Source organism: Ochotona curzoniae, unplaced genomic scaffold, assembly GCF_017591425.1.
Source record: "Ochotona curzoniae isolate NIBS_2020 unplaced genomic scaffold, NIBS_Ocur_1.0 contig_2754, whole genome shotgun sequence".
Taxonomy (NCBI): domain Eukaryota; kingdom Metazoa; phylum Chordata; class Mammalia; order Lagomorpha; family Ochotonidae; genus Ochotona; species Ochotona curzoniae.
The window spans coordinates 6,563,854-6,582,325 of NW_024465582.1; the positions used below are offsets into that span (position 1 = coordinate 6,563,854).

Here is an 18,472-nt window from a genome sequence, read left to right on the forward strand (position 1 = left end):
CGCTACGCCTGGAAAAAAACGTGCGGCCCCTTCTTCAGGGTCCCGGGGCTGGGCCGGGTGTGGGGGCGAGGAAGAAATCGCAAACTAGAGAGGACCGACGGTGGGCTCGTCAGGACATAAGCGGTGCACCCCTAAGAATTCCTCGAGCTGCAAAATACGTATTAAAAAAAAAAAGTACCCAGGACGTTAACTCGGCTTTATTATGCAGAAGCTCCCTATCAACATAACAAACGCATCCATCACCCCGGAGAAAGACAAACCCAGCAGCTGAGCTACTGGGAACTCTGAGTTCAGGGCCTGAGGTTTACATAATCATAAATTACATAATACTCCCGTGCACTGAAATCCGTCTATAGGTAAACTTCCCCACCAGCCGAGGGTTTGAACATTTCTCAGAGAGGATATCTGGGGAGGGGGAGGAGGAGGGAGAAGTATGCGGGGTGTTAAGGGGTTGGAAAGGAGCTGAGGTGCGGAGAAAGTCACCCCTGACAGGCTGCCATCTGCACCAACCGCTCCAGGATGAAAAGGCGCTCGGGGCAGGTGACTGCCCTCAGCCCCATCCCGGGGCTCCCGGGGCTCCCGGGGCTCCCGGCGTCTCAGGCCCACGCCGAGCGCGCCGGGTTCTGGCTCTCCGGCGCGGGGAGGCGCGGGCGCGGGGCGCGGCCGGAGCTTACCTGCTCCCCGAAGTCGATCGCGATGTTGGTGATGCCCAGGGGCACCAGGAACCGGATCAGGGGCCAGTAGTGCGTGAGCGCCGGGAATTTCACCATAGTCCCCGCCGTGGGCTGGCCCCACACACATCTGCCGCCGCGAGGGCACTTCTGCGGGAGGCGAGGGGCGAGCGGGGCGCGGGCGGGCGGAGGCCGCGTCCGGCTGGGGGCCTCGGGCGGCGGCGGTGGCGCTGGCGGCGGCGGCCTCCTCTCTTGGCGGCTGAGGCGCCCTCTCCGAGCGCGGCTGCTCTAGCAAGCGATCCGCAAGCTCAAGTCCATCCCTGCTGCCCTCCCACACAACAAAGATCTGCCGGGAAAAAAAAGAGGAGGGACGGCGGTGGCGGCGGCGGCGGCAGCGACAGGAGGCTGTGCTGACAGCGGCTCCATTATAAGCGCTCCGGAGCCCGGAAATAAATAAATAACCGCGCGCACGAGGCGCCTCCGCCGCCGCCGCCACGGCCACGGCCACGGCCGCCGCGCGGAGGGAAGCAGGGGCGGGCGCGCGGGGGGCGGGAGGCGGGGGCGCCGGCGCGCGGGGCGCGGCCACGAGGGGCGCACGGGCTGCGGCGCGCCGAGCCACGCCGCGGCAGGGGCGGCGGCTGGGGCCGGCGGGGGAAGCGCGGCCGCGGGGCCCGAGGGCAGCGGGGACACGAGCTGGGAGAGGGAGGCTGGGGCGCTGCGCCACCTCGAGGCCGGGCCCTGGCGCCCGGGGACTGGGTCAGCGCGCCGAGCGCAGGGAGCGGAAGGCCCCGGAGCTTGGCCAGGCCTCTGGGGGGGCCCCTCCGCCGGCGGCCGGGCCCCCGGAGGCGCCCGGGGACGTGCTGGGAGCCTGCGTGGAGAGCTGGGGGCCCAGGTGTGCCGGAGGAGCCGCTCCGGGCGGCCGGAGGGCCCGCAGCTGCTCCCGGGAGGCGGCATCTCGCTCCGGGTTTGCAGGGGGCCATGGCGACCCGCGTCCCTCAGGAGAGCGCCGAGGGCGCCCGGGACGGTCCCTGCCGCTCCCCGCGGGTGGCAGCCCTCTGCGGCCTTCAGACCTGGCCCCAGCACCCTGCTAACCACGTGCCGGTGTTGCAAGGAAACTCCTAAAGCGCATCTTTTTAAATAAAGAAAAGCGAAACCCTTTCTGTTCTGTTCTGATACTGTGTTCCAGTGCCTTGGGGGCAATGCTTAGCGGTGCTGTTTCACAGTCAGCATCCATCACACCCAGCGCACTAGGGAGTCGGGCTGGGGGTTTGCAGACCTGCTGCTTGGGCACCCCCCACACCTTCGCCCCTGCTCCTCGGGCAGCGCGGTGTCTTGGGGTTTGACTCCTAGGGTTAAAACCTCGGTTTTGATCCCTTGGAGTTCTGTTTACACAAGGGTCCCTAAGTTAATATTTTGTGCTGGGCCTGACAACTGGTATGGCCCATCTTACCTTATTGTATGCGCTCTTAAAAGATTATATTACGGTTATGCAACAAGGTGGAGGTATCCACCATGGGGGGAGGGTTTGGGGAGGGTTTCGGAATCCCAGTACCTATAAAACTGGGTCACATAATGCAATGTAATTAATAATAATAATAATAAAAGATTATATCACGAAGGAGAGTGATTCATTACTAGAAGTGCTAGGGGCCTGCCGTGTGGTGCAGCTGGTGAAACAGCCAGCTGGGTCCTGGTGTTTCAATGATGGCTGATTGGAGCCCCGGCTGCTCCCTTTGTGATCCAGCTCCTGGCTAACGGGCCTGGAAAAGCAGAAAATGGCCAAGTTCTGGCCCCCTGCCGCCCACGTGGGAAATCCTGATGGAGCTCCCGACTCCTGGCCTGGGCCTAGCTCAGCCACACTGCTGCAGTCTTGGGGGAGAAAAGCTTCTCTTGCTGTAATTCTACCTTTTCAATAAATAAATCATTTTTTTAAAAAGTAGTCAAGTGCTTTGTGCCTAGAAACTCCTCACCTCATTTTCATGGAGCTTGAGCTAATAGGGGCCTGGAGCCCCAGGAGGCCCCAGTGCAGGTGTTTCACAACTATTTGGGAAGTATAAAAAGTTTCCAAGTCTCACACCCTTCTAGAATGCTGTTTTATATTCCAAACCGTGTGAAGCAAAAGTCTTAGGATAGGCAGCTAACCAACCTTGCAACTCTTACGTAACTCTAATTGAAATGGAATTTTGGTAAATATTTATTGTGTGACATGTATCAAGCAGAAATATTTGAGATTTCCCAGCAAAACGGGAAGTTTTTGGGTATGGGACTCCCGGAAGCTAGTTCCTGAGAAATGCGTTTCAATACAGCTGACCATTGCTTCAAGTCTGCAGAGGGAGTCTGCTTTTGTTTTAGGATTCATTTAATTTGTTAATTTGAAATTCAGAGTTACACACACACACACACACAATCCTCTGTGTGCTGGTTCACTCCCTAAATGGCTGCAATAGCCAGTAGTGAGTTGAGCCAGAGCCAAGAGCCCGGAACTCCGTGCAGGTTTCCCTGTGGGTGGCAGGGTCGCAAGCTTCTTCAACTTTTCCAGGGGCATTAGCAGGGAGCTGGGTTAAAGTAGAGCAGCTGAGTCCCAACTGTCTCTCTTATAGGATGCAGGGAGCAGTTTAACCAATCACGCTGGGAGCTTTATTATTTAAAGCAAGTCTGTTAGAAAGGTGTTTTTTTTTTTTTTTCTAAAACAAAGCAAATATCACCATGTGGCTCATCTGTTCTGTTATTTCAGGTGTTCATAGGCTCTTTGCTTAAAATGATCTAATTACACTGACCTTTGTCCAATAGGGAGTTGATGGCGCTCTAGGTCCATCCTCATCCAGCCTATTGCTTTTATCTGCTTCTAGCCAAGGGCCACTGCCTGCAGCTGCTGCCCAAGCCCATGCATGGCCTGGTCTCCAAGAGCCCGGGGCACATTCTGCTGAATCCATGAAACCTTGTCCTATCCTAAACATGTGTTTGCTCTCAGTGATTTAGGAGAGTTTTCACTAATTACATCAAAGAGTGCTTTTAGATTTCAAAGAGTTACAGAAACAGGAGGACGTTTTCCAATCACTAATTCACATCCCCAAATGGCCACATTCTCGGAGTTGAAACTGGGGCCAGGACCCTGCAATTGCGTGCCATCTCTGGCACAGTTGGCATGGGCCCAAGCACGTGTGTCCTTTCCCACTGCTTTCCCACCTGCATCAGACAGCAGGGAGCTGGATTGGAAATGGAGCAGCTGGGATGCAAAGGATGCCAGCATCAGTGACGTGGACTTACCTTCTGCACCCCAACACTGGTCCCAGGCAGGCCTGTGAATTTCAATAACACTAGACAACATGGAAGAACATGGGGCATTTAATTATTTTATTTTTTTTTCTGTCAAGGACTCATCCTCAAGTGGCAGCTTTCACTCTCTCCTTAGTATCTGTGGTTTGGAAAGGTAAGCCAGAATGCAAGTGATGAAACCAAGTAGGAAGTTTTCTAAATTACCCCCAAAGCCAGAGAGAGACCTCAAAGTCTTGGCAATTAAGTTCAGATGATGTTACTTTGTGGAGATACAGGTTTATTTTCTGTTTTGTTTTTGGTGAAAGGTCATTGTGAGATTTATTGAAAATATACTCAGCAGTGTATCCTATACGTATGGGGCAAACCCGCAGAAGGAGTTGCTTCTCCTGTAATAGCAGTTACACCTGTGGGCAGGAATGTGCGCGGTGATTACGTTTTTTTTAACTTATTTTTTTTGCTTGACACAATTGTCACAACTGCATAAAAGGAAAGTTTTAAAGAATATTCCTAAGGGCAGGTATTTCATGTAGCATTGGATGCCTGCATGCCATGTCACAGAGCCTGGCCCTGCTCTTCATCCTAGCTGTAGTGCATTCTGGGAAGAACCGGGGCTGGCCCACAGAGTGCGGCCCCCGCCACCCACGTGGCAGACCCGGCTGGGGAGCTAGCCCCTGGCTTCGGCCCTGTCCCGGTCGTGGCGGCTGTTGAGTATACGCCGACAGAGGGAGATCCATTTCTCTCTTTCTTACTCAAGCTCTCACTCAGAGAGCTCTCAATTTCTGTCTTTCTGCCTTTCAATTAAACAAAAATAAATTTAAAATAAAAAATGTGGTTATGAGTATAGGCTAGCATTGATTTTAGGGCATGGGAAAAGTTATTTTTTTGCAAAATAATTTTATAAATGACCAGCAATTTTTTTTAAGATAAGTTAATCCAAAAAAATAGACTTTAAGCTTCAAAATGTTTGATTTACTGCTATATAAAAAAAACTGGGATTGAACTCCCGCCTTCCTAAGATTCATCCATTCATTTATTTATTTATTTAGAAAGGCAGAGTTACAATGAGAGAGAGAGTACTTCCTTTGGATGCTTCACTCCCCAAATAGCCATAGCAGTTGGGACGGTGCCAGGCTGAGCCAGGAGCTCCACTCAGGGATCTCATGTGTGTGGCCAGGGACCAAACACGGGGGTCATAGTTCATAATTTGCTTCTTTCCTATGTGCATTAGCAGGGAGCTAGATGGTAAGTGGAGCAGTCAGGAAACAAATTGGAATATGGGATGCCAGCAGTGCACGTGACAACTTATTCCACTATGCCAGAATGCGGACCCTCTGGGGTTGATCTTAAATAAATAGGTACAAATTACCCTCAGAGAACTTTTGCTGAGAAGGTTAGAATTTTAAAAATTAGATCTGAGATGTTTCTGTTCTAGAACATTGAACATTGAACGCTGGCCTTGGTTAGAGGGGACTGATGATGGCGGTTGATGCTGTAGCCATGAATACGTTTGGAAGAAGATGCCATACACAGTCTGCAGGGGCTGTATTTAGTTATTCTGCATCATGTATGTAGTGTAAGCAGCTAGAGAACAGTTTTGTTGGAAGATTTAGTCCCTGAGATTAGTTTGTAGTTTCTAGAAGAGTCATGAACCCCATGACTAGTAGGGGGCTAGATATCAATGCAATTCCTACAGTTCTATGTCCAGGCCGCTGTAATAGTTCCCCATGGCTCGGGGGGGGGGTGTGATGAGAGGAAGCCACCATTGTCACCTCTTTAATTGTGTTCATGTAAACATTGTTCTCCTGATGGAGTCATGACTTCTAACAATCCTGGGAGCAAAAAGAGAAGTTGACCATTCTTCCCCCATCCTTTTACGTTTCATTTTTGCCATCTCTCTGTCATCCTGGCCAAAAACATAGTCATCATTTGGGCAAATAATCCAAACCAGTCTGTACTCGCAGCACAAGCCAGCAGTTGGAGGGAGGAGGGGAGTGGCGCGAGTGCATCATGACTAAATTGACATTTTCTGCAGCTGAGCTGGAGTTAGCTGGCTAAATTCTGCCAAGAGTTATCGCTCTCTCTTTTAATGACTTCTTTAATAAGTGTCCCAGAGAGACCAGCACACAGATGCTTCAGAATGCGTTGCAAAAAGGAAGAGAATTTTTTCTGCATCCTCACTGAAGACTATTTTCAGTGAGAAAAGCAGGGTACCAAGTTGTAAAGTGGTATGCTACTTTGGGGACAAAAAAGGGAGAGAAATATGAATATGGGTGTGAATGTGCATGTGGATCTGTGTATATTTATGAAAAGATATGCTGGCAGGATTCACCAAAAATCAATGAAATGTTTATTTGTGCAGGGAAGAGAGCAGGAGTGGGGAAGAGAGACTTCTGGACATGTACCTTGCCTCCTCTGGCCTGGGAAGCGTGTATGTGCTACACAGCAAAGACACACATTTTAAAAATCATGGATGGCAAGCAAATATCACACGAGTTCGATTTTTTTTCCCTTGTTTATTTCCACCTTTGTTCCGAGGAGCAGATTTGAAGCAGCTTCGATCAGAGCAGAGGAGCGTGCTTTCTGCATCTTCACCAATTGAATTCTCTCCATAACTGCGAGGAATGTAACATTTGGAGAGGCCGAGGCCAGGCCTGACGACAGCATGTGTTTCTGTGAACTCATTCCTGCCGTTAAAAGAGAACCTTAAAACACATGCGTAACTTGAGGCTAGAGTCATGGTCACACGAAAAAGTTGTATCACACAGTTGACTTCGAGGATTCTGGAAGTAAGGTCATGCACACAGCTGAGCAGTTGGCTATTCTCTGACTTATATCTGGCTCATTATGGTCCAAAACAAATGGTAAGTGATTGCAGTTGTCATTCGTCTTGGCTCTGCCAACTTAGGTTTGATAATTGTCTAGGAATACACGGTGCGAGTTAGCCTGTAGCTGTTTCTCAGGCTCCTTTTTTCTTTTCTTGAACTTTGCCTGTTTTACTTAAGTGAGCAGAATAATATAAAATGTCTGTAATTAAAAATATTCAGTAAAACTTCAATTGCTACCCTTGCTACCAGTGCAAGGTCTGTTCTTTTTTAAAAAAAGCTCATTTGAAACACAATGCCTTTTGTAAAGGGTTCCAGAGCCCCCCTCTGATCACCTCTCTTTCCTTTTTACCTTTGGGAAGAGACAGGAGTGCATTCATTTCTATTTCTGGTGTATGTATCTTGTCTACGATAAAATGTTATGTTTCTTTTTTCAGGGCTTTTTAAATTTTATTTTTTGAAAGGCGGAGTGACAGAGATAGAAATGTTTTCCATTAGTTGGTGCATCCCCAATTTGGCTGTAAATACTGCGCCAACAAAACCCGGAGCCAACATGGGCGTCAGTTGACCAAGTAACCAGGCCATTTTCTGCTGTTTTTGCAGGTGCAGTGGCAGGGAGTTGAATCAAAAGTGGAGTAGCCAGGACTGGAGCCAGTGCTCATATGGGATTACAAGTTACAGCTTAAGTAGTGGGGCTACAATGTTGGCCCCAATGCTACACCTCGAGGTTGAACTATTACAGTTATATCTCTTTTGTATCCTTTTGCTTTTCAACTCCACCCTTAAGCAACAACACGGGCTAAATGATGTTTTGAAATGTGTTTGTGTCTAACCTCCGAGGTGGCAAGTGCATTAACTTTTGTTTATATATACAGTTAATACCAATTGGGTATCTCTAGGGTTTTAACAATATATAGACATCTAATTGTCCTGCTTCTCATGCTTGCATCTCAGAGGAGAGATAGACAAACTGATTTCTTGAACTGTTACTGTTACTCAAGTTTGGTTTCCTTTTTCAATGTTATTAAGTAGGTTAGAGTAGGATCAGCTCATTAGATGAGAAGTCATGCAGTATCACCTTCACATCGATACATTCCTTATCCCTAAATTCCTGTATGCCAGTAGAGGCTTTTTTATACCTGAAAATGTTTCTAATTGCAAGGTGGTATCCCTCTACTCATTACTAGATGCCATTTGTGATTCAATACATTGTTTAAACAATGTGTTCATGAAAGCAATGTAATTTTTATCTCTGTAGAGATCAGCTGACCTTGATTATAACTTATCCAGCACCTCTTTTGGCTGCCTACTCTATGCCAGGCATGACGCAAGGTACTGGATACAATACAATATTGAACACAACCTGATCCCTCTTGTACCAGGAATAACGCAAGATGTGCCTTCTCCCCACACCTGTTCACGCCACAGGGCCTCTCCAATGCAGCCAGGCAAATACATGAAATCAAAGGTATACTTGGTGGGAAGAAAAGATGATCTCTTATTCATAATTGACATGATCACTTCCATAAGAAACCCCAAAGATTCTACAAAAAAGCTACCAGAATGACCCATGAATTTAGCAAGTCCTTAGGATGCAGTGCCATCAACTCCTATAGTTCTCAAAGCACTCCAGTGAATTTGCTACTATTTCTTTCTGTGTGTGTGTGTGTGTTTGTGTGTGAGTGTGTATAGACAGATGCATAAATGCATGGGTTAAGCAAATTGTCTGAGGTCTTACAAATGACATGCAACAAATTTGGTGTTCTAACCCAGGTAAGCATGACCTGCACTCATCTCCACACTAGCACATCTTAACTCTAGCTTGACATGTGCAGCCCATCTTTGGCCAGGGATTGTGACTGAGGGCACAGAACAGGGGGAAGATCCCAGGGAGCTGTGTCTCCATGAAGTGCCTCCACAATCCCAATTCTGGTCACATGGGGGGCTTCCAACTGTGTGGACCACATTGCTGTCTGCACGCAGCTGTGCCCCAGGAGATTCCTAAAACCTCCAGCAGTATGAACTCTGTCTGTGAATATGCCATGTTGTTTCCCATATATACACACCCATGAAGAAGCACATGCATGCGTACCTGTGATTTAAGTGCAGCAAGAGATTGACAATTACAACTTAACAATAGAATACAATCAGCAAAACAATGTACTATAATTAAAGTTTGCGAATATGTTCTTGCAAGATATTTTATCATGCTGTGCCATGTTTTCAGAATGTGGTTGACTGTGGGAAAGTGGAAAACCATAGAAAGCAAAACCACAGACAAGGGGAGGGGGAACTACTTCTGCAGTATCCAATCAGCAAACACCATGTCAGACAGTAACTGTGACCAGGGGAAAATAAGGTCCCCGGGGTGGAAGCTACACTCTACAGGACCCAAGGCAACTGTTTTCTGGTTTTAACAGTGGATTTAAAGGGAAGTTGAAAGAGCCTTGAGAGGCAGGTAGTATCCTTGGCTGAGCAGGTAATCAGAGGATCAGCTGTAACACTTCAAATGGCTGATCCCTCTGTGAGGCCCACGGCCACGCTCTAGGGAAGGGACCATACAAAACCCTGGGGGGGGGGGAGTTAAGAGAGAATGTGAAGCTGGAAGAGTGAGTTCAGAGCCTTAAGAAAGGTGCGGGGAAGGGGCTAGGAGCTGCACACTGAGCACACAGGTAGCCCCATGAAGTATCTAACCGGAGGAGGGAGAGGTAGATGGTTGTGTAAAACTGTTCCCAGCCCATGCTGCCGTTATCACTATCCCAGGTGCACTGAACATTTTCCATGTGCCAGGAAGGAAGCTGGGCACATCATGTGTTATGTTGAAGTCCTGGGGACAACCACTCAACACGAGGACTGTTCACCATTGCCTGCATTTTACAGAAGAAACTGAGGCACAGAGAGCTGGGCTCCAAACCACTATGCCAAGCTGCCTTCTGTCTGGGGATGCTTCTTACACGCAACTAAACTTAAGGCTGTTTTAGAGATGAGGACTGCACCTCAGAAATTCCATAATGAATCTAGTGGGAAATACGTGGAGAATGACCAGTAGAGAAGTGTGGATCGTGAAAGCGATGTGAACTCACAACATAGCAAGACGTCAGAAAGCCATAGAGATGGCGTAGCCCACACCGCAGCTTACAAAGGGAGAGGCACCGACAAGGTTCCCGAAGGAAACCCAGACAAGTGAGTCATCTCTCAAAAAGAGGGAATTCGAGGCCTAGCTGGGAGCCAGGGCTGATGCCACAGGCACACGGAAGGAAGGAATGGTGGGCAACAGCACCTCCAAGGAGCGGCAATCCAGGTCACCAGCTGCAGCAGGGGTGGGCATGGCTTGGTAGTAACAGCACATACAGCCACACCAGAGGATGGCATTTTTCACCCGGTCACACCATTTACAGTCACTGCTAAGAGTCCTCTAAGAGTAGGTGTGTCAATCAATTCTTTTGGTGGAATGTAGAGAAATCCACGTCATTAGCCATTGTGGTTTGAATGGGTCTGGGCCCTCTGAAACTCATGCTGGCATAGAACACTTGTCGGGTATGGAAAAGGTGGAAAAGGCGGGCGTTCAGCCTGGCAGTGGGTGGTTCAGGACCTCTGCATTTCCTGTTGGAGTGCCTAGAGTCGGGCTGGAGCTGCAGTGCCAAGTGCCCACTAACCCTCACTTGCAGTGTGGTGATTGGTAGGGAGTAGCTAAATACTAAGAAAACAGGGTGAAGCTACCAAGAATAGACCCAGCATTCTACTTTTCTGGGTGCTCATTCTGAACAGGTTCTGTGCCAGTGCACAACTTGATCTCAAAAAAAAAAAAAAAAAAGAAGAAGAAAAGAAAAGAAATTACTTTTATTTTTCAGAATAGAAAATATCAACAGGACAGTGCCTGCCCAGTTATGAGGCACGGAAAAATATCCTCACAAGAGAAGAAGGGACAAGGGCTGTTGAAATCTGTTTTCAAGAATGTCCTGAAAAATTCATGTTTATAACTTTGTTTTTAATACAGATGATTTCCCTTTGCAGGAATAATTCATGATCAGAACATTGCCATGTTAATAATCATATAGTGAAAAATAAGTATTCATAAAATTATTTGGATTGAAGGCCTGTTGAAAAGACTTGCGAAGCTTTATACATTATGATCTATTTGAGCCAGGATTATCAAAGGATAAACTTTCAGTGTAAGATAAATCGAGTATTCTTCATTATTCAAAAAGATAAACCAACTCAAAATAACTTTATAACACAAGTTATATCTTGAGATGTGTTTTCAAGAGCTTCTGAAATTATGTCTGTACATTCATTTAGACTGCTTGTGCAGCTATTGTGGTCTGTAATTCAAGAAAAGTCATTGGAGTCATCATTTGCAAAAGTCAAACCTTAAGATAATATTTTAAAATTTCAAATATAGACATCAAAATATGTGGGAAAATACATAGAAAAGAAACTTTCTCACACTCTTATGCTAGAGAAATCTTGTTTTACTTGCTTTGTTTTTTACTTAACTTGACAGGAGAAAGGCTAGTTGCATTTCTTTTTTTAAGAATTGCTGGTAAAACTTGTCAAGTGAAAGTCCTAGATCTCAAAAAGATTTTCCGATCAATCATACTATTCCAAGTGCTTAATTTGTCCAGAAATCTATCTCAGCATCTGACTTTTGCCTCTGTCTCCTCCTCTGTTTAAGCCTGCGATTTGTCATGCAGCTGCATTGACATTAAATGTCTTATTCTGTGAACAAAAAAAAAGCTAGCAGACACATGCATGCTTCTCTTGTGTCTTGTCATGTGACGTTCCGTGTCACCTTCAGCCTGCCAGGAAGGCTTGTCGCCTCATGTGAGTCCTTGACTTTGGATCACAATCATGAGTCCAAGTAAATAATCTCTTTTCTTTATAAGTCGCCTAGACTCAAATATTTTGTCATAGTAACATAATATAGACTAATGGACGAGGCTAACCAATAGAGGGATTTACTATGACAATACACATGAAGTTGTAGCCATGTCTTATAAACCAAGAAACAGCTTCAGGAAGAAATGGAAGCAGGCTGACCATCAGGATTCTGTCTGCATCTCTCTCTCTCTGTATGTGTATGTGCGTGTGTGTTTCTCTCTCCCTTCTGCTATCCATCCCATAGCTGCTGAGCTTAGATATTCCATCTCTTTGCTTCTCCTGTCTCCGATTCTACCAACGAACCCTGAGTGGCTCAGCTTGGGTTAGGCATTCAGCCTGATTCAATCCGATGAGTCAGAGGATGGAAGGTCATGTTGTCTGCAGCGAATCCTGGGGAGGGACAGCTCAGCAGACAACTCAACAAACAGCTTGCACATACCATCCTGATCATTGGCTGTGTGACACTTGCACATCACCCCATGTGTATGATTTTCCAAAGGTGCCTCTTCCTATCAAGGCCCAATAATTCCGGCTACAACCGCAAATGAGCACTCTCCTTCCATAACAGAAGATGACTCAAGGTCATGTCCAGTCTCTCTTTGCAACAGTGAGGTCCTGGACCAAGGTTGAGAGACAGTCTTCTCCTTTTGCATAAATAATATTGACCCTTTGGCCATACGAGGTGATCATTTGGGGGGTTAGGAAATAGATATTTAGATGGAATTATTTAGCCTGTTACAAATAGTATCTCTACTAAGAAGGTAAAAGTGGGATCAACCATTTGGCATCATGTTTAAGGCTCCCACTTGGGACAATTGCATCTGTATTATAATGCCTGGTTTTGAGTCCTACTGCCAACTCTTGATCCCAGCATCCCACTAAGGCTGATCCTGGGGGCAGCAAGTTTAAGGACTTGGGTCCCTGCTACTCACATGGGAGACCTCAGTTGAGTTCCTGTCTCCCAGGCTCAACCTGACTCAGCCTTGGCCACTGCAGGCAGTTAGGTAGAGAACCAGCAGATGGGAACGCTCTCTCCCAGCCTCTCAAAGAAAGTAAAAAAAAAAAAATAAATAAAATATGACATTGATTTTAACACATTTACATTTAAGTAAATATAATGTGACTTGTAGAACATGTAATCAAGATCAAAATGCCAATGAAGTAGATGTCACTTTTTTGAGTACGAGTCTTGACAATCCTGTGTGTGTGTGCACCTGTTCCTTCTTCATCTTATGAGGAGTTGCTTTGGAGCCCGGGTACACTTGCACACACTGTGGGACTGTGTCTGATAGAAAGATTCTACACTCAGATCCTCTCTTTTACAGGAAAAGGAGGACTTTGCCCAAGAGAACAAACAGCTTGGATTCAGGCATCTGAAGTGCTATGCCGATGTCCCAGCTATTCACAGGAATGTTGGCAAAGACCAGCTGTCTGATTGCACTTTGTCCCTTGGGAAGTTGAATTCAGGTGTGTCCTCTTTCACTGAGGGGTGTGTGTGTGTGTGTGTGTGTGTGTGTGTGTGTGTGTGTGTGTGTGGCGGCGGGGTGCAGGGTGGGAGGGAATGCTCTGGCAGGGCAGAGTCCTGGACCCCACTGCCTTGCGGTCAGCACACGGAAATGCAGGGATGTTCCCCATGACTTTCATCAGGCATCACTGCTTGGCTTCCCAGGTAAAGATCATAGAAACAGTATTTGGCTCTCTCCGATTCCACAGTCAGTCTTTCTAGCTTCTAGAGTCTTCTCTTTTCTTTTGGCTTGACCATATTGATGCAGTGTTTGAGTGGGGTACACTCCCTGAAATAGACTGAGGTAGGGATTGCTGGACTGACTTGAAGTGGGATGGCATGCAGACAGAAGCAGCACAGGTTCAGGAATCGGGACAATTCAGGGTGTGCCCTTTGGGGCTGAGTGGAGCCTGGAGCTTCAGAAAGCCCCCAGGTGTGGTCAGACCTGTGCGGGAGGCAGTGGCTGCACTGCTGCCAGGGAGACTACCGTGGGATGCAGATCAAGTGCTCAGTGGCTTGTTTTTTCGGGGAACTTCTCCACCTAATAATGTTCCAGACAGCCTTTGAAGGGCTGCGCTCTCCCCAGAGCGGGTCTGGTTTCTCTGAGTCAGTGACTTCGGTCTCTAAGAACACAGTCAACTTGTCTCCAAAAGAGGCTGGTGCCCTCAGGGTGGACGGGGACTCGGGTGGCGCTGGACGAAGACCCAGACCTCTCCATCCCTACTTTAGTTTTTTCCCTTGTCCCTCCTGGCTCTGGGGCCACTGGTGAACATTTCACTTGACCTTGATGCTAACCTCATCAACGGCTGCTGCCGGGGTTGTCTGCACAGACCAGGCATCCACACGTTACCAAGCAGGGTCCTTATCTTGGGTCCCTTGGCTGCCTGTCAGGCCTGGGGCGCTGACTGCAAGAGGCCACAGCCAACACATGAGGAAAAGTGCCAGGGCTCCCAAGCAGCCTCCTAAGTGCTTTTAAAGCAAATTTACAGTGATGTATTTGTGTGCTTGCCTCTCCTTGATGTGTCCACACAGAACACCTAGCACAAAGTTCAAAAGATATGGAATCTGTCGACATGTTAGGCGTGTGCCTCAGTTTCCAATGAAAATAGTACAGGTTTATTTGGTTTGCATTTCCCAGAGTTTACCCTTTCCCCCCACAAAATTCCACATCTTAAATTTGGATAATCTCCAATCAGGTTTAGTAGTCATTAAAATTAAGATTGATGTTTGTTTTCCGAATGGAAAATAACATTTGGATACTTTTCTGAGTCTGGATGGTGTAATTGGAGGCAGAAATGTTTAAGTTTGGTCTGGCATATATGAAAGCCACAACACACATCATTTGATTTGAAGCTGTCCAAAATACACATGCAGGGCATTTCTTGGCTCTCCTGGAAGGCTGTCTAGTCCCACCAGCCTCCTTGTGTGTGTTATCTGGCACAGCCAAACTCAGCACACCAGAGACGGGCTGCCAGAGACAAGAGAGGAATCACAGATGACACTGGACTTGTTGGCTTGAGTCCACAGTAGGGTGGCCAGTTCCTGACTGCGTGAAGGTGGGGGCAGGATTGGATGAAAGTTGACGGTTGGGCATTCTGGGCCTGGTGCAGTAGCCTAGTGACTAAAGTCCTTGCCTTGCATGTGCCCAGATCCCATATGGGTACCAGTCCATGTCCTGGATGTCTTACTTCCTGTATCCAGCTCACTGCTGGTGGCCTGGGAAAGCAGTTGAGGATGGCCCAAGTGTTTGGGACACTACACTCATGTGGGGGACCTGGAAGAGGGTCCTGGCTCCTGGCTTCGGATCGGCTCAGCACCAGCCATTGTGACCACTTGGGGAGTAAATCAACAAATGGAAGCTCTTTGTCTCTCCTTCTCTCTGGAAATCTACCTTTCAAAAAAAAAATACCTAAAAAAGAAAAAGCTGAGCATGCAACCCTGTGATGTTTGTTAGATATCAGGTCTGTTAGCTCTGAGAGCTGAGTGGATGAACTTGTGTGGCGCTCAGAGGGGAAGCTGGAGACAGTGCTTCTGACGTCACTGGCTGACAGGTGGAATGTGAGCACACAGGACCCGGATGGAATCACCTAGGTCATGGCACACATGCACAATTAAATAGTATTCAGCCTGAAATAAAAGAACAGAAACCCTGTTATTTGCAACAATGCAGGGGAATGATGTGATGTGAAAGTAGCTGGCACAGAAAGACAGGCTATGGTGTCACTCGTGTGTGGCAATTTGAAAATATTCCCAATTTCCAGAATCAGCCGGCCACAAAGTTCACTATGACCTTAAGTAACTTTCTCATTCACAAAAGCCTCACCCCCACCCTACTTGCCAGTCCGGAGCCTACATCAACCCCAAACAACCCTTAAAGGGCACAACCCCAGGGGCCCATTGCCTCTTCTTGGACCAGTGGACCTCGCTTGGTGGGGGTCAAGGGGAGCCGCTAATAAAGACTGCTTGCTTATTAGCCATCTCAATCTCTTTGGTGTGTGAATCCTAGTAAATATTGTAACCATACAATTACCTGTTGCCTCCCCACGGGCACATCAGCAGGAAGCTGGAGGGAAGGCAGAGTAGCCGGGACCCAACCAGCACGGTGGTGCGGGGTGCAGGCATCGCTAATAGCAGTCCAACCCAAGGCATCAGGCTCCCTGCCCCATTCCTGGGGGATTATGGAAATGAGGCAAGAGGGAGGCTACTGTAGAAGATTCAGGAGAAGCTTGCCTTATTATTTAGCTTTTGTTTTACTTTATGATTATTTAAAAAAAAAAAAAAGAAAAAACCCTGCTTAGCAAGGGGGGAGGAGAAGAGTCAAAATGAAATTGTTAATACCAAGACATGCAGCAGGGGTCGTGATGCTTCTGAGAGCTCAGGCAGCGCAGGATCTGGGGGAAACCCAGGCGCCCTGTGCTCGCTCTTCCTCACTTCCTTCCTGTGAGCTGAATGCACATGGAAGAACAGCTCATTAGGAACTGTGCAAATAGCAACAGCAATCCTCAGCCCTAAATAATCACATCGAATTCACTGCAAAGGCATTAACTTTCTTATTTGTTTGAGGGGGAAGCGTAGCTAGGGACCGACCTCTTCTGTTTTAGTGTCTGATGGGTATATTCTTAAAATTCTTAAATGTGGGTTTCCCAATCCAAAGCTGGGTAGTTTTATAGGTGTTTGGTGCCAATAGGTGAACAGCTACAAAATGGTGGTGTCTTAATGTCATTGTTTCCTATGGCTGTCATAATAAATTCCCCACGATGGGTGGCTTGGAACCTTGGGGCTTCATTCTAGAGGCTCAAGTGAGGAATCAGATGGGAATAGGGCCAAGTTCCCTGATGGCCTCAAGGGATAATCCTCTCATCTCTTCTAGCACCTGGCAGCTGCAGGCTTGCCCCGCCTCCTCCTCTACATGGAGCTTCTTCACCTCGGAGTGTCTGTGCTAAACCTCTGTCAGCCTTTCTTGTAGAAAGACACAATGATTGCATTTTTAGGGCCGGCCCTGAATCCAGGATGATCTTGAGATTGTTAGTTATAACTGCAAATGTCTTTGTTTCAACTGACAACTTGTGAAGCACGGGCTGAGGACCTGTCCACGGGAGCCCCACATTTCTCCCACTAAGGACTCAGGCCCAGGGTATAGTCTTCTCTCTGCACTCTACTTTCATGCTTTTCTCTTTGTGCCCAACACCACTGTTGAAGAAAACATAACAAATGCAACAGAGTCATTCACAGAAACACTGGGAGAGATGAAGAGTCAGCTTATTTTGCTACCTCCTCTTGCAGGGGTATGAGCCCTCCAGGACAGGACAAGACTCTGTGCTCTGGGTCAGACACAGCTGACTGGGCATCGGCCCTGCCAGTTACTGGCAGCATAAGCCAGGTGATTTCCCTGTGAGTGGCCACAGACTTTGCATTTCCAAAATGGGAGTCAACACTGACTACAGATTGTCCCTGGGAAATCAATGTGGTCTGGGCATAAAAAGCCCAATATGAGATGATTCCACCAACGGCAGTCATTGATTTTGTTTGGTTAAGATTTTTGTTCTGACTCCTCTTTCACTGTATTCTTTTCCTGATGCTTAATCCTGCTGACAACCATCAACCTTGGCCTCCAGCATTTGCCCCTGTTCTAACACTGGTTTTCTGTGTCTGGCGGTGGTGGATCAAAGACGTAGAGAATGAACTCTTGGAAGAGGTGGATGGAGACTTTCGGTGCTGTGTTAGGGGTCAGACACCGCTTAACATCGCAAAGAAACCCAGCTCTAGCAACAGTGTTAGTTATCAGTCACTCATTTGTTGAAAGACTCTGCTAGTACTCACTGAATCTTCTAAGCATCTCAAGTTTTGCTGTCTCTTTGTTCTGTAGACAGCAAAGGCAGCTCAGCAAGGTTAAGTGACTCGCTCAGTGTTGCCCATTTGTCAGGTGGGGAAGTAGAGGCCTTGGAGCAGGTGTCCTGCACCCGTTTTGAGCTCTTCCTATTCTCTTTGAAATATCTATGAATAGGGCCCGGAGCGGTGGCGCAAGTGGTTAAAGGTCCTCGCCTTGCACCCCGGGATCCCATATGGGCGCCGGTTCTAATCCCGGCAGCCCCGCTTCCCTTCCAGCTCCCTGCCTGTGGCCTGGGAAAGCAGTTGAGGACGGCCCAAAGCTTTGGGAACCTGCACCCGTGTGGGAGACCCGGAAGAGGCTCCTGGCTTCGGATTGGCATAGTATCGGCCCGTTGCGCTCACTTGGGGAGTGAATCATCGGGTGGAAGATCTTCCTCTCTGTCTCTCCTCTCTGTATATCTGCCTTTCCAATGAAAAAATAATAAAAATAAATCTTTAAAACAAAACAAAACAAAACAAAACAAAAACATAATATCTATGAATAAGTACACTCATTGTGAAATTTATGTTGACTATTGCCTTCAAAATGTTGACCAAAAGTCACAGATTTGATTGAAAGATTGAGGAGTAAGCATTCATGATTTCTTTATTATGAGAAAAATAAGAATATACAATTAAATTGCTTTAATGAAAAGGCTACCTTAGTTGTAAGATCATGCCCATTCAGGGTTTTGTTTTTAAAGATTTATTTATGTTAATTGGAAAGGCAGATTTACAGAGAGAAGGGAAAACAGAAAAATCTTCCACTTGCTAATTCACTGTCTATGTGGCTGCAACGGCCAGAGCTGAGCCAATCTGAAGCCAGGAGCCAGGAGCTTCTTCAGGATCTCCCATGTGGGTGCACGATCCCAAGACCTTGGGCTGTCTTCTGCTGCTTTCTCATGTCACAGACAGGGACCTGGATGGGAAGTGGAACAGGTAGGACATGA

At 47.4% G+C, this 18,472-nt stretch overlaps 1 protein-coding gene across 1 annotated transcript in view; it reads right to left on the reverse strand.

Moving 5' to 3' along the window:
- ANKH (ANKH inorganic pyrophosphate transport regulator) overlaps positions 1-1,086 on the reverse strand; it is a 110,221-nt gene extending 109,135 nt beyond the window's left edge. Inside the window, exon 1 of the mRNA XM_040977424.1 lies at positions 675-1,086. Within this exon, the coding sequence (XP_040833358.1) occupies positions 675-770 (96 nt within the window). The 5' untranslated portion in view covers positions 771-1,086. The remainder of the gene's footprint in view (positions 1-674) is intronic.
- Positions 1,087-18,472: the final 17,386 nt, after the last annotated feature.